The sequence below is a fragment of the Rhodamnia argentea genome, chromosome 4 (assembly GCF_020921035.1).
Source record: "Rhodamnia argentea isolate NSW1041297 chromosome 4, ASM2092103v1, whole genome shotgun sequence".
Taxonomy (NCBI): Eukaryota; Viridiplantae; Streptophyta; class Magnoliopsida; order Myrtales; family Myrtaceae; genus Rhodamnia; species Rhodamnia argentea.
Genome location: NC_063153.1, coordinates 9148126 through 9164601, shown reverse-complemented (window position 1 = coordinate 9164601; position 16476 = coordinate 9148126). Strand labels below are relative to the sequence as shown.

The window sequence follows — 16476 nt, the reverse complement described above, 5'->3', positions numbered from 1 at the left end:
TCTCATCCGGCGTGGGGGAACGCCCGACCGGCCGGCTAACAATTTCCCGACACCGTCTTTCACTAGAGGCTTGGGAGGGCCGGATCTAGTACTCGGCCTCAAGGTCCTCGTCTAATCATCCTCGTGCTTAGAAATTAGTAGGTTTTCTTACACAAAACAAAATGGGCCTAGATGGGCCAGGCAGACAGGTTAGGCTCAAATAGGAATCACTTGCCTAAACTCGCCCGTTTTACTCTATCCGACTTGGGTAAGCCCAAACTATGTATTTCACAAAAAATGAATGACTTGAAAAGTATTTCTCTAAAAATAACACACTTGTGTCGCTTATAATAATCAGTCGATGGAAAATATGTTTATTATGAATAAAAAATTTTGTCTAAAAATTTCAGTGAAAGATAAAGTATTTTTTGTTCATTTACTTTTTACAGTAATGTTCATTCACTAGTACCAGTTGCGGATGACAAGTGAATCTACAAAAAAAAAAAAAAAAAAAAATAAAAAAAAAAATTCAAGGCAAGCGAGAATTAGATAAGTCATTGCAGTCTTGTATCCTGTTCTTAACTAGTGAAAGAAGACCTTCGAAGACGAATGGTTGCAATCTCTCGTTCTATGCTAACCCTACATTGTCTGTTGTTTCATAGGCTAGTCATTCCCTCGTTTCACAAATAGATTTTCGCGCCCTCTTATCACATTCTTTCTATCTTGAATGCTAAGATGGTGAGCACCGAGATAGGCAAGACGAAATATTCTAATACCCTCGAAAGTGAAGACGAGATAGAGAAATCGACTCGGGTCGGGACGACAAATTTCCCACGGCTCCATTCCCATAACATCCTCACGAAAAGTTGGTGGGATAATAGTGGTGGTTAATGCTAATCTCAAATCGTACCTTTTTCACTATTTTTATTCATGCAAATGCCCCTCAACATATCTATTCTTTATTTTTGCAAGGAAAAGGACATTAGACCATGGTTAGGGTGCGCATGAAATCACTTCTACTACTGGATTTCTGCGCCAGAAGTCAATCTGACAGGGAAATTCGTTTGGTAAAAGCCTTGCCGAAATAGAAATCCGTTTGGTAAAAAAATTGACTTCTTGTAGGATTTTCAACTTCCGGTAGAATTTTTAACTTCTAGCAAGATTTTTTGCCAACTTTGAGAAGTAATTTTTTTTTACTTCTCCACCTTAGAATCACTTCTTCGATCACATTGACCTCCACCGACAGCCCATCGCCGCCGGTCGCCCTCCCACCCGCCGCCGGTCGCCGGAGGGCGGCCCGCCGCCGACCGGCCGTCGAAGATTTTGTTAATAATATTCTAGAAGTAGAAATTTTCAACCATAATCAAACGAATTTTTCCGATCAGAAGTTAATCCGAAGTAAAAGTAGAAAAATCATCTTCTGCTTTGAAGGAGAAGTTGAGAAATCAACTTCCGGTCAGAAGTTGAGAAGTTAATCTGAAGTGTTACCATGTGCACCCTTAGAGTTTGATGGGCCATTCGCTTCTATGAATATTCCCTGAGCAGAATTCGCGTGTCTTGTCGTACGTAAATCACTAGATAAGTTGGTTGTCCTTACGCCCATAATCACCAATTATTACATGATTAAGAATTAAACGGCGGTTGGCCGGCGCCCAACCACCGCGTGCCATTGCATTCTAGGTCCCATGGCCGGCGCCGGCTGTGTCTTCCTTCATCTCTAGCTAATATATACTTAATTAGCCTAATAAAAGATTAAGAAATTAATTAAATAAGAAGCCCACTATTGGGAAGGACGCCATTAGGACAAGTACATACATTAGGACGAGTATATATATGTGTGTCTTCGCCATCGGACTGAAGTACAAGCTCGCTGTCGAGACATAACTGAGAGTGGTTGGTATAGTTTTTTCGATTGAGTAAACATGGTGAAGCTAGCATTTGGTAGCTTTGGGGACTCCTTCAGCGTAGGGTCTCTGAAATCTTATCTCTCCGAGTTCATCGCGACCCTCCTCTTCGTGTTCACCGGCGTCGGGTCCGCGATCGCTTATGGCAAGTACACCGTAACGACCGACTTTTTGAGAACGTGTCTCTAAGCACGTTCCATTCCTAAGTCGCATGTACCGAAGTCAAAACAGGGCCGATGTCAAAATACACGAGCTTCTTTCTCGAGAAATTAATCGGTGTTTCTATTTTGTGCTTCCGATAATTGTTTGGTTTTTAGGAATTTATTTTGCTGTTGGCTTAGGCAAGCTCACGTCGGATGCGGCCCTGGACCCGGCGGTACTAGTCACGTTGGCACTGTTTGTGGGGGTATCCATCGCGGGGAACATCTCAGGTGGCCATCTGAATCCTTGTCACGTTGGGACTGGCCATTGGAGGCAACATCACCATCCTGACCGGCGTCTTCTACTGGATCTCCCAGTGCTCCGGTTCTATTGTCGCCTGCCTCCTCCTGAAATTCGTCACCAGCGCCGAGGTACACACCATAAATAAATCCTAGGCCCAATGTATAAAATCCAGTTAATTAATGTTCGAATCCTTATTGCAGAGCATACCAACCCATGGTGTCGCCGCCAGCATGAGCGCAATAGAAGGCCTGGTTATGGAGATCGTAATCACCTTCACCCTGGTCTACACTGTGTACGCCATGGCAGCTGACCCGAAGAGGGGCTTGCTCGGGATCATCGCGCCCATCGCCATCGGCTTCATCGTCGGGGCCAATATCCTGGCCGCCGGCCCCTTCAGCGGCGGGTCCATGAACCACCGCCTGCTCTTTCAGGCCCGCCGTGGTCAGCGGCAACTTCTCGGGGAACTGGATCTATTGGGTCAGTCCGCTTGTCGGGGGAGGGCTTGCCGGGGGTCGTGTACGGCGACGTCTTCATCGGGTCCTACGCCCCTGTCCCCGCTTCTCAGGACTGCGCTTGAGAGAGGCCGAAACTCATGTGCTTTGGTGTGTTTTAAGTTTCGGTAAATTGGGTTGTCCTAGTGCTCGTGACGTTGTGTTTTGCTTCTTGCTCCTCGGCTTGTTCTCGTTAATAATTTTTCGTAAGTGTGTTTACCGAGATCACTTCAGATTAAATGCCAGGGAGAGAGAATGAAGTGATTCTATTTCTACCGCTACCCCTAAACAACAAACACACATAATCGACACCATTTTGGACTTTGTGATAAGTAATAAGATGGGTAGATGATCCATCACGATCAACAAAAATGGAAAATCATTCTATACATTGGTGATTTGTCATTTCTTTTTTCTAACTTTATAGACCATTTTTTACGATTTTATTTTTGCATCTTGCGAAGACAATAAGATCCTTACACTATTTTTATGTGCTTAAACAATCCGCATAGTTATTTGTGATTACCCGAAATCCCTCACCTGCTTAGGGTGAATTAGTGTCTAATGAATTCGAAATATTAGATGAGCTATAAAGGAATTTTTATCCAAACTCAGCATATTTTTGAGGGTTTATTAATGACCCGATACTATTTTTAGGGTCGGGATACGTTGGATTTAGATCATATCGAATCAAATATGTACGAGATTGGGATAAAGGGGGACAAAATTAGGACACATGGCCGCATGTGGACATCCGGGGAGCCACGTGCAAACATGTGGCAAGGCGGTTTGCCACACGGCAAACGCGAGCGACACGTGTGTGATATGTGTCACGTGCTTGACGGATGTCACGGTCCGACGCTATTGCAAGCTGTTGACTAGCCATAAACTAACTTTACTATGAGCTCATTGTTTTAAGGTGATTGTATTTCAACCGCTTCCCCTATAAGTACCTGACAGCCAGTTCATTCGTCGAAAAAACCGTCAGAACGTCGTCACCCCGCTTCTGATTGTCCTTGAGCTGTCCACGGCTGCCATTCGCTTTTGGCCACCGCACCCTTAGCCGACCATTCGTTGCCTGTTCGTTGTCTTCGGATATTGGAGTTTCCGTTAATAAGGGAATGAATTTCTAACTTTTATAGTTCGTTTGGATTGGCGTTAGAATCATTCATCAATAGTTTGAAAATTGGATCGTATTCTTGAATTCTGATTTGATATGCTTGATTCCTGCATTGATGAATTTCTAAAAGAATATGATCATGGATACAAATGATTCATTCATCTCATAAAACTTTTGAACGCCAACGACAGTAAGATTGCATTGTGTATGCATGACATGACATTTCATGATGAAACAAGTTAAACACTCATTATGAGTCTATCCGATGTTATACCACCATGAGATTTACCTGGCGATGCCCCATGGAAGCCGAAAATATCCTTTAATGCTTTTTGATGATTGGAGATGCCTCCGCCCTTATGAGCTTGAGATGCCTTTGAAGTAAGATGACGAGTGAGTCTATCCTTGAGGACGGCACACTCGCATGGGGTTTATCTGCAAAAGGGCCGGTGTTGCATTGCATACAAATTCACGAGTTTTTGGAAAAAAATATTACTTGAGTTGCCCGAGACGTTCACTGGATTTATGAGGTACCTGATAAAAAATTGAATAACATGCATTGCATTTATTTAATTGCATCATGACTGTTGTTTGTTATGTGTGTTATCTGGTGAGCAAAACCATGAAAGACCATACCCTTTATTTAGGTGTGCCTGCTGCATTGTTACTTTGTTTTCCATGTAGTTGTGTCCATATGGCCGCATTGCTTGATTTTCTATTTTAGAGATTATAGTCAGTAGTTTTGCGCAACTAAAGGGCGCAGGTACACATCAGGTCAAAGCAACGGATGTGCTACAAGCTAATACTAGACCAACTTGAACGGCATGTCGGGTCGACGCTGGTGCAACGACAAGGCGAGGCTGCCCTGTTCACAATGGCCAGCAAGTGTCACCGAGCTGCAAGCGACGGCCTCTTGCCCTCTCTCAGGCGACCCTCGCAATGCCGCACCTGGTCTCAGGAACATTACAGAGAGCACAATCCACATGCAAGAGTTTGATATCTGTTACTCTCTCGTCAAACCAGAGGCAAACGTACTGCATTCTCCTAAAAGGGTTCGAAAAAAGAAGAGAATTTGATCTCATCAATCCTACGTAAATGTTTACACGGTTCGAGCATCATTAGCCAGGGCCCTCTACTCGACATGCTCAAGGGGGAAAAACGGAACCGGCAAGTTCCAAAATCCGAAACTCCTTACGAGGATGATGAGAAATATAAAAGCGGGAAGGAAGGGGGTTATGTACCGGAGTGAGGGATATGTGCTTCACGACATTGATCGAAAGGCGAAGGAACAAGTCTTGCTCTATCACAGTGACCAGGTTTAGCCTCCTTATCGTTTTTAAGTTAGTGATATGGTTGCTGATCCATATAACAGCAGATTGCGCTCGGGACTTGGCTTCTGTTCACTTCTTGTCTGCTTGGATTGTACTCCTTATTCACAGTTGGTGCGATGATAGGGCGAAGCTGCCCCGTCTTCCCCGAGGCACTCGAAAAGGGCCAACTTCCCTCGCCAAGCCACAAGCAAGGGCCTACTGCCCTCTTGGGCGACTCTCGCAATGCCACAGATCATCTCAAAACATCAGAAGATCAGCCGATTAGGTACGGTCCGGTTTGGTCTAGTTTGGATGAATCCGGACCGCGATCCATCCAACGGGCCGATTTTGGATGGTAACCGGTGGGTACGGTCCAGATTCCGGTTCCGATTTTCTAGAACTGTCGCGTACCGGTTCGGTTCTCGATTTCGAGTGAGAACCTTCCAACCAGCCCAATCGGATTGATTCTTTTATATAATAAAAATATATATTCTTTTGAAATAACTTTTGCAAATATCACAATGCTTGTTATCTTGCATATTGTAATTTTTTTCATGTGGCAATGGTACTAAATCATTGTTCCCATTGTTAGCTTGCATTATTGAAATTTTTCCTCCTTCAACCGCTATATATTTTTTTTTAATTGATGTTGGTGCTCGGTAGGACACCGGAATCCAACCAGGAACAGGACTGAACGGGCGTTTCGATTTTCGGGTGGATTCACGAAAAGAGTGGATGTTTCACGATTCACATTTTGCGGAACTGGTCCCTAACGGGTAGTTCTCGGTTCAAGGAAAGAAACCATCCATCCTGGAACTGATCACTCCTAAACCCTACCGAGAGCACATAAAAAAAAGAGAGTGAGAGAGAGAACTCTCAGCAGTCCGGTCACCGGGTAAGGTTCATGCACAATGACTTTTTGGTCGGCATTGCACGCACTGTTTTGGGACTAAGACTCAATCCACAGAAAGCCATTGATCTCGTTACCCGCGAAGTATCATGTCCAAACCGCCCTTAATTTAACTTATCACTCCGAGTTGTCTGTTTCTCGCAATGCTATTCCCCTTAATCAAATGTAAACAGCCTCCGTCAACCCTGGGTATGTCTTTTGTTTATGTTCCCTGATTCGGAACTTTGATCGAGTTCCGCGAACTGGGTTTTGTCTGGTTCATACAGCCTCAGCGCGGGAACATTTCAAAGCACAAGAAAATGAGTTGATCCTCGTCCTCATCTGTTCCTTCCGTTCCCTGTTTCAGGCCATGTTTGTCTATGTTCATAAAGGGATTGAGACTTTTCTTGGCTGCGGAGAAGCCGCTTGGCTTCATGTTTCTGTGAGGACCATTTTCATGTGTTCTGGTCTCTTGTGGAAAGGAGTCTCCTTTTCTCTCAATCGGGTTAGGCTCAACGCTAAGCATGTGAAGCTTATGGTGTCATTTCGGTCCTTTGCTTTGCCTTTTACTTTCGATTTTGTTCCGGTCGGCATCTCGGAGTTTTGCAGCGAGTGTTCAGCGAATCTCTGATTGATGAGAAGTTTCTCTTCTTGAAGTTTACCCCTTTTATGGAGCGCGGAACTCAGCGGGCTTTTTACCGGGTTTGATGCCGCAGGAGTGGCTGAAGTAGTCTGAATTGCACTTGGCCAACGCTATACGGTTCTCAGAAGAAAGACGATAAAAAAGAAATAACTTTCGGGATCGTTATGGACGGGGTGCGTCACTTCAGTTGGAAGTTCAACTTCACTCAAGCTGGAAAATGTGGAAGAGCGGGAGGAGCTCAAAGGAGTGTCTTCGCTGCCATCGGTCCCTCAACCAGAGACGCCGAAGGAGCCAATGGAGTTCTTATCGAGGTCATGGTGCCCTTCCCCATCGGAGGTTTCAAAAGCTCTGGCTCACATAAGGAACGACATTCCCACGATACATAACAAGAACCTCAGTACATGTCCACAGCCACAGGCACCTGTTGCTGCTCAACTCCTTGTGAGTCACACTAGCCATTCTCTCTGATAGCTCTCACTTGTATTGTCACCTGTCAAGCATGTATAAATTCTACACATGAAAAAGTCCGAGTTATGTTGTCCAAACAGTAATTTCCCGTGGCTCGAATGGTTTACTTTGGCTTCGGTTTGAAACTTGGTTGGTTTACGAACTGTACCGAGCAACCCTGCGGATTCGCATTCTGTACAGGCGGCGAAGGTTATGAATTCAGTTCACGCTAGGAGGATGGGGTCTCTTGGGAAATGGTTCGACCACCACCTCCACCACCACCATGGTCATAAGGAGCACGATAGGAACGAGATGGAGAAGAAATAGAGCGTGCGCATGCAAAATGGGCACGTGCATTCGGCTGTTTCTATTGCCGGGCTAGCTGCCAGTTTGCCTGCTGTGGCTGCAGTGCAAAGCTCCAATTCGGATTCAAAGATGAGCGTGGCTTTGGCCTCGACCACAGAACTACTAACATCACACTGCGTCGAACTTGCTGAACTAGCCAGAGCGGAGCATGATCAAGCGGCAACTGTCGTCCAATCAGCTGTGGACATACATAGTGCGGGAGATCTCGTGACTCTCATGGCAGCTGCCGCTACAGGTGCTGCAATCAACAGATTTTATGCACCGTTGAAGTTCAGGTAAACCAGTACGCAAAAGTGATGATCTTTAGTTGAATTTGGCTCTACCATGCTTCAGCTTTGAGAGGAGAAGCAGCGCTGAAAGTAAGGAGGAGAAATGAAGCGAAGAGGAACGCAGCCATCGGTCCCTATGAGAGGGGAATGGCAGAAACGCGTACCATCACGACGCTTCACAGCCACATCGAAGAAAGCAGCACTCCCTGCGGAGGTGAACTTTGGCAGCACACAACAAAAGGTAATATTATCATCTGGAGGAGGATAGTAGCTTCTCTCTATAACGCCGCATGAAGTCAATGGGTTGACTATCTTTAGTGCAATGAGCCACTACCGTTATTAAGTTTGAGCTTGGACTCCTCTGCCATTTAACTTTTCAGGATTATTTCAAATGAAGCATTCGTCTGTATACATTAACAAAAAGTCCCAGGTGAATAGCTTTCTCTACTGCGGAGTTTGACAAAGAAACTTACGAGAAGAAAGAAAGAAATGACACTGAAACTCAATGCGCATTGTCAAGTCATTCTTAAGTTAAAAAGCAAGCACATTGGAGGAGCATTCTCGATGAACAGTAAATGTTGGTACCTTAGAATTCCTAGTATTCTTCCATTTGCCATATATCCGCTATCGTCAACTTGGTCTCTGACATTTCTGTACCGTTACCAGGCATAGTTTATGGACTCTGCGACGATAATTCCGCCTGGCCATACAGGAAAGAAAGAGACAACCCCGAAGAAGTCTTCTTCAGTCTCAGAACCGCGTTCTAGAGTTCAAGTGCAAGAATGACGCCCATAAGCAGAGATGGGTCGATGCGATTCACAACCTTCTTCATCACGGTAACTGGGTTGAAGCTACTGAGTGCTCTCCGGAGCTTCTAAACGTACGGCATCAGCATATGAGTTTTCGATGGTGTCTGTTCCAGTAACAGGACATGAAGAAACTCCATCAATGGAATCAGAAGTCTGAATCCGATGCCTGTTTATATTTAGACAGTACACATCTTTTCCCCCTCTTCCAATGTCCTCGTACATGCAGAAAAAGCAAGATAACTGTCCCCACAAGCTTTGAGCACTGTAATTGGGTATTTCTCAGGAGCATGGTATTAATAAACACTCTTTGGTATTGCCGTTTGCTTTTATATCACTCTTATGACAACAGAATGAAATCTTGATGACAGTACGTCTCAAGATTAGAATTAGCAGATTTTACATTTGGGTCTCATAGCAACAATGAATTTACAGATCAGCTTCACTCAATTTTCATCAAACTAGATAGTCAAAGCAAGTTTAGTGACAGCAACAGATGTGGACATATCTCTAGAATTCTTCGCAAGATTAGAGGTTTGTCGTAATGAATTCTCAATTGAGTAGTTGTACACAGGAATTGCAGTTTCCGTGAACCGTACCTCCCCTTGTCAAAATACAACGGTCTTATTCTTCTCGTAAGGTAATACTCACAGTTCGCAGTATGATTTTATCGCCTTCGAAAGACATTGTTTCTCAAGGCTCTCTGACTTCTGCACAAAACTAAGCAAGTTATCTCTGTGAGATACCCTCTCAACCTGCAATGAGAGAGGAAATGTTAAAACCAGCTTACACTTAGAAAGGTTCAAAAAGTTAGTAGAAAGCGAGATTCATTAGATGAAGTATTTTTTTGGACTAGTAGCGGATTGAGTCTTTTAGACATAGTGTGCAGAAGAAATTGTCTTCTTGACGTGAGTAAACAAATAAAATCAGGGGGTAAGACGAAAATCGTTAATGATCTTAAACACAATATGACAGCCAAAGCTAACGCCAGAGCTAATTGCCTATGAAGATGACCAAATCGATGAAAAACAAATCACATTTCTCATTTCCAGTAAGAAAACCTCATGCCATGAAATATTCTAACAACATCAGTTACTGGCTCTGGCAGGTAAGAAATGGGCCAAAGCCCAGGTGGGTAGGTTCGAATTTGCAATTGCTTGTACTGGACACCGTGCACAATCAAACTAGTGTTGTGCATCTAATGCACAGGCACATGTCTATTCCTTAACCACTCAGCCAACCTCGTGGGTTTAAGAAAAAAAAAATGCCCTTCATAAGCAAGTCCAGCCATATAAAGTTACATTCTGCTTCTCAGATTTCTTCTTCACCCTCAACAAAGACATTTTCGGGCACGAAAACATCGGCCCCAAGTATATTCCCGCCTCTGGAAGCGATGCAATCTGATAGCTTCGCCACGATTCCAACCTCATCCTGTTACATGCATTAGCCATCAAGCTTCGCGCTCCTAACTCAATACCCAATTTAGCAACCACAAAAACCATCACTAATCACAATGAAATCCACAAAGTTTCATGGAGGGGAGAAACCAAACAATCAAGAGTCCATGACAAATCTTAAAAATGCTTCAATGCGCGAACAACATCAAAATCTCAAGAGACAAAAGAAGAAAAAGGTGGGAGCATTTTTCCGTAAACCGAAAATGATAAGAAGGTTGATTAAGAAGAGCAAGCGGGCAAGAAGAAATTGAAGGATTGACTTGAAGCTTACGGGGGCTATGGAAAACGTGGACTCCGTGGGCAAGAGAAGTGAAAGACCTCGAATCGGGGGACTGCCCAGCGAATCTCGAGGACTTGAAGGGCCTGTTAGCAATTATTCCCAGAACTTGAGCCGCTTTCTTCGTGAACGCCATTCTCTCTCCCTCTACACAATGTCCGGCGGCGACAACCACCAGCCGCCACCGCGAAAAGGTGGTTTCTTCTAGGTGGGGTGCGTTAGACATGACGAGTGGCTGAAGATCCCATTTCTGGGCATCGCTCAAGTCTCACGTAAATACTAATCTGATGAAGGAAATATCTGCTTGAGGACGAAAATTGCCAATCTGTTTCCATTGCAATATGGAAACTTTCATGCAGCTTTGATAAAAAGATTGAGTTTTTATTTTGCGAAATTTTGTAGATTCTTGATTTCTATAAATGGATCGGTAAAACGAAAAGCAGTTTTTTGCAGTCAACTCTTAGCTTAAATTTCAAGTGTCAAGAATGTTCCTATCATGAATTTATTCATTTGCAGTCCGAATATGAATCGTGAAAATAGACTCGATTAAATTCCTATTTTAATAGATATGTTTCAAAATTAATCCCTTTCATCTAACATGATAGAAGAAATTTCTACTCGTCAGCTCGACTAATCCGAGGGGCATTGCTTCCATTTTTTGTTTTTATCCTTTTGCATGACGTCTTGCAGAAATTATACCAAAAATGGCACAACACATCTTCAAATCACTTTGAAATTTTAGAATAAATGGTGGTACTACACCTTGGTATGTGTATACCATTTAGAAATTTCTCAAGTATTTTCCCCTCATTTTGAATGACAAATGTGGGGCCCGCAATTTACGTTTATTGCCCTACTTTCTTTCCCATCACGACGATTCAGATACCATTTAGAAAGTGGAAGTGGGACGGTGAGCGAGTGAGTTGACTCAAAAGCTCAAAGACTGTCTTGAGCTCCAAGTGCCATGGAAGGGTGATAAGACAGTGAAGTATGGAAACATCGGAGTGGGGATGATGGGCAGAGAGCATCTGATGAACCTGCACCATCTTCAACCCTTTGGCGTCCAAGTTGTTGCCATAGCCGACCCTCATGTCCCTTCCCAGCAGCTCGCTCTCGATCTCTCTGCTTATTTTGGTTGGCCATTGAAGGTACTATTCCTACCCTTTTCTTCGTCTCTCTCTGTTTTGCTCTCTGGGTATTGTTTTTGGGGCTTTAAGAAATTTCTCAGTCAATCATCAATGCGAGGACTGATCAGACTGATTGGGCACTCAAATTGTACTGTGTGGAGTAATAATAGAAGGACTTTTGTGAATTAGATTTGAACATATGGGATTCTTGGTTTTTCTGTGGTCCCATGGCTATTAATCTTGGAAGAGTACTGACTCAATAACAAAAGTAAATAGCCCAAATTGAGGAAACTACCATCACATCGAGGAACTTATTGTTGCGGGAGAGCTAACCTGTGTTTTCCGACACTAAACTGTAGAAGGGCCGTGATCATGTTCATTCAAATTGCGTTGCAAGGTGTGGTCAGAGAGATAGTTGGAGCAAGCAGTTGTCTTAGTTATCCAAGAAAGAAATGAGAGAGAAAGTGGACAAACACATTCGTGCAAGCGCTAGAGGGAGAGATGGGGTTCAGAGTTAACTGGTAGAAGGATGGTGTACAATGGCTGCCTTTTTTTCCCGTTTGAACTTAAATTTTACTACTGGTAGGATCACTGGCTCACTTCCAAAAATTTGGACAAATGAAACCGTTGTAGTTTCATGGTTGAGCAAGTGGTGATGCTCCTTAACAACTGCTTTTCTTTACGATTCAATTTTCATCGACTTGATTCAAGGATTAGATTTTGTGTTTCTTTCATGGCATCATGATTTTCATGAAATTTTCTGGTCTTTTGCTTTTGCTGCTCTGATTTTATTGCATCTCAGCCACACAAAAGAGTATGGATCATAGAAGTGGCGCACTTTCAAGCATCAAAAATTCGAAATCAGCTTCTACCAAAATACTTAAGGCCATCGGAATAGGCATGAATAATTAAACGAATGCAATTCTCGAATCCCATATCTATAAGATGAGGTCTAATATAATGCGTGATGAAACGAATGTAGATGAACCAAGCAGATATGAGGAAATTACTGAACTCGACCATCATCATTAGGTTCAGCAAAGAAATCGAGTGGGAAATTACGGCGGCATTGAATTGAGGAAGGAAAACGCAGGGAGGAATACCAATTTTTCCAGTTGACGCACAGTTTTTTCTGTTGTGTTGAGAAGAAAGAGGAAACGACAAGCTTGCTCCTAAACTGCAACCCTAGGAGGACGGTTTGGCAATACAGACCTTCAAACATGCAAGGCGTTTCTATTGCAAAAAAAAGGAATCACGATCGGAAAAGCAAGAAGCAACACAGCATAAACAGGCCATAGAAGTATTTTATCAAATAGAACATGCTCTTAAACAGTTCGATCTCCAAAATTTGACACTTCCCTCCGACGAATGATACGCCCCTGATAAATATCCAGGAAACAAAGGTACTGCAACAAATAACCAGGAACAAAAATACTCTGACAAGCAATGAGGCCAGATCAACGGCATCGGCGCAGAGACAGGATGTTGTTTCTCTTCCAAGTTGCCCTGCGTGAAGGGCGGGCCTTGTGGTGCGTGTGGCCCTTTCCACGGAGGCCTCTGTTCTTCTTTCCAGCAGAGGTAAGGCCACGAAGCTCCCTGTGTTTGTGCACAGGGTTGCAGAGCCAATTGATTCTCGGGTCCTTTCGGATGGTCTGGTGGGCGGCATCAACCAGAATTACCTCAAAATATTTGTAGGTAGAATCCTGCGACGAAAATACATATTTGAAAATATCAAAAGCGAGCAACCCGCCGAGCTCATGAAAGAAAGAACAGCTCAACAAAATCCATAAAGAAATCAAAAGAGTACACATAAGAGAATATACAAACCTCATTGAGCCAGTAGGAGTTCAGAACCCTAAGGCCTCCCAGCTTTCTGCCGGCACGTTCCTCTGCAACAGACCTCTTGCTTCTCTGGAACTTCAGTTGAGTAACACCCTGATTCGTGGGCTTGCCATACACTACACCCTTGGGAACAGGTCTCTTGCGACCACCACGCCTTACACGGACACGATAAACCACGTAACCCTGCAATCACTTAAATTAGTCAGATTCCGGAGAGTTGCCCAACAAAAGAAAATATTGCACAATGTCAAAAACCTCCATCTAAACAATCATAAAATCGAAACGCCAATATGCTGCACCACATAATGACCCAACCCAAAAGAAATGGCAAATCTTCAGCATAAATAATCAGACGAGACATGAGGCGATTGACCGATGTAGTCAATCAGGATAAGGCATCAGAGAACCCAAGCCATATAAGAAACTGCATATCCAAATAAAGGGAGGTATTCCTCAGGAACCTACGTTGTGCAACTTATAATGCATAGATCGAGACAAAAGAAAGTTCGAACTAAGAGAACCTACTCAGTCAGACAATACCTCCAGGAACAGAAAAGTTTTGAAACTTCTAATGTATCGATCGAGACCAAAAAAAAAGAACCTACTCGGTCAGGTGATCTGACTTGCTTTTATATAGCGGGTCTCAGGAAGCATCTAATCATAGTATGTAAACATCCTCCTGGAGGAGGAAGTACAAATGTCCTGACGCTGCTTAACTAGCTAATGCACGTCCCCAGTCAGTCAATGTCAGAGGATAACAAAAGGTTTTGATTCGTATGCACGCTTCAAACCAAGGACGAACGAGACATCAAATATCGACTTCGAAAATCGTACAAAAAAACAACCTCGAAGGGCTAGGTTTTCTAGGTCTCAGGAATTATCGCAAGGCAACCATTTAATTTAGCTACCATCTCAGTGACAATGAAAGGACATAAAACACTGAAATCAACAAATTATCCTTTCAGAGGTCAATAAGCAACTCGTGTAGACCATTGGAGAACTGTATTTTACCTGCTTGGCCTTGTAACCCAATCGGCGGGCCTTATCAGGGCGTGCAGGGTGGGTGACCCGCACGATAGAAGGGTGTCGACGGTAGTCCCAACACCTAACCCTCTGCAAGAAGCTCATCACATCGGACGGCTTCTTCCTCCATAGCTCCGACACGTACTGGTAAGCCCCTAAAAAACGCACAAACTATAGTAGAACAACCCCGAACAATTGACAATGAAGCGCTACACATAAAATCACGCCACAGATATCATGTTATCTCAGAGAGGGGACGCAAGAGAGAGAAAGAGCTATGCCTGTTTGACTTTACTGATAACGTTAACAACGAAAGAAAAGGCGGATCTCAAGCATCCCCGATAGATTTGTCGAAACTTTTCATCTTCACATACAAAGTCCTCCAGTGGGAGAGAACATAGACAAACGCAAAAACAATGAACAAGCAAGAAACGCAAGCACAAACTTCTCTATATGTTGTCCGAATCAACTCCAAGCCCAAACCCGAAAATGCTAACAAGGCTATCACCAACCAAAACCTAAATGCACGTCTACCAGCAAAGAATTTCCGCCCCCAAACGAAACAGATGGAGAGAGCGAAGACCGATAAACCTAGCAGAACGAAGCTCCGAAAAGCACTGAACCTAGACAATATCGAGAGCTCATGAACGTGAACAAACTCAGACGGAGACCGTGCAATAACTCCTAATGGAAAGTGCATGCAGATAGACGGAGGAGGGAGGAGGAGGAGGAGGAGGAGGGTACCCATTGGAGTGGCGGTCTGGTGTCTAGGGTTTCCAGGAGCTGCAGAAAATAAACTCTCGTTCAGTCGATGACGATTGTATTTATAGTGATTGTGGAAACAAATATTCTCCATTTGAATATGTCTTCTAATGCGTATCAAAGGAAGCTTTATCAACTTACAATAAAACATAAATCGAGAGGACTAAAGACAGATCGAGCATCGCGAACAAACTTGGTGCTTGGAGTAATTTTTGTTATTTTGCGTTATAATCCCTACAGTTATATGTATGTATTAACATTGACCTAAAACCTTGTAATACTAGAACTTAACTGTTAGTAAACACTAAATAGTATATAAATATGATATCTTAACTTTACATATTAAGACGTCAAGATGAAGAACTAAGTAATCTTCTTGACGCGGTTTGGTCAGCAAAACGAAGCAAAACAAAGAAAGAGATGCCTTAAGGGAGGGGGTTGATGTAATAGAAAATCTGTGTCTTTGAATTGGCCCCCGGCAGTCTATGGGATTTGCACAGCCTGGTCTCTTTCCAATATTCTCTTTTTGCTTTCTGTATATATTTATCCTTATCATTGGCTTGATAATTGAAAAGGATGCCGTCCCTTCCCGTTCCATGTGCATACATGTCCCCGCTTTGTCTCATTCTTCACATACGTAGCATCCATGAGGATTCTTCTGAAGACTTCTGGAGTTTTGGAGAAATTACAGCGTTTTTTCCACGCCTGAGTGTAGACGTCAAATTTTTCTATTATTAGTAATTGACATTGAGATCACATTCACGTGGGATTATAGTTTTCCTTTTGTCAAGATTGGTTGTTACTATTCTGCTTAAGTAACTTCTTCTTCTTCTTCTTCTTCTTCCTTTTTTAACTTCATTAGTATACTTTGAGTAATATTAGTGGTTGTGACTTTTCTTTGAGTAACTATGAATTTGTAACAGTTGCATAAGGTCTTCATCAGCGTGCTTTCTTACCACGACGCGATGTCATTGTTAAAGTTAATGTTTAAATGGTCTAAGGGAAAGTTCTTTCCCCTTCTTGTTTTTGGCGCAAGACGGTGAAGGCAAAGCGTCAAGATCTTATTATTCCTTTTTTTGGGTAGTTTCGTCTCATCACAGAAAAAATTGGAAGCACCAATCCATCCAATCGATTTAGCTGTGCCCTTTTGCTTATTTGGCCTCCTCGATTAGCCAAAGAACTTAAAATCGTTTAAACTCTTTTTTTTTTTTTCGTCTTTTGGTTGTAAACACTTGATTGTCACTAAATAGTTTTATCTTATCTCTTAGAATTTTCATTCAAAAGGTGATTCTTTTCTGTGAAAACAATAACCTTCCTAAA

General features: G+C 43.1%; 1 protein-coding gene and 2 pseudogenes across 1 annotated transcript; 2 read left to right on the top strand and 1 right to left on the bottom strand.

The window, feature by feature from the left end:
- Positions 1-1822: 1822 nt before the first annotated feature.
- On the top strand, positions 1823-3079 carry LOC115753742 (annotated as a pseudogene).
- Positions 3080-6695: 3616 nt separating this feature from the next.
- LOC115753731 lies at positions 6696-9147 on the top strand (annotated as a pseudogene).
- A 3666-nt stretch (positions 9148-12813) lies between these two features.
- LOC115753743 (60S ribosomal protein L15-1-like) lies at positions 12814-15169 on the bottom strand. The gene is made up of 4 exons (XM_048277947.1): positions 15138-15169; positions 14383-14548; positions 13357-13554; positions 12814-13232 (listed from the first exon to the last, which is right to left on the bottom strand). The coding sequence occupies exons 1-4, from the start codon at positions 15140-15142 to the stop codon at positions 12987-12989; spliced, it is 615 nt and encodes a 204-aa protein (XP_048133904.1). The 5' UTR covers positions 15143-15169; the 3' UTR covers positions 12814-12986.
- Positions 15170-16476: the final 1307 nt, after the last annotated feature.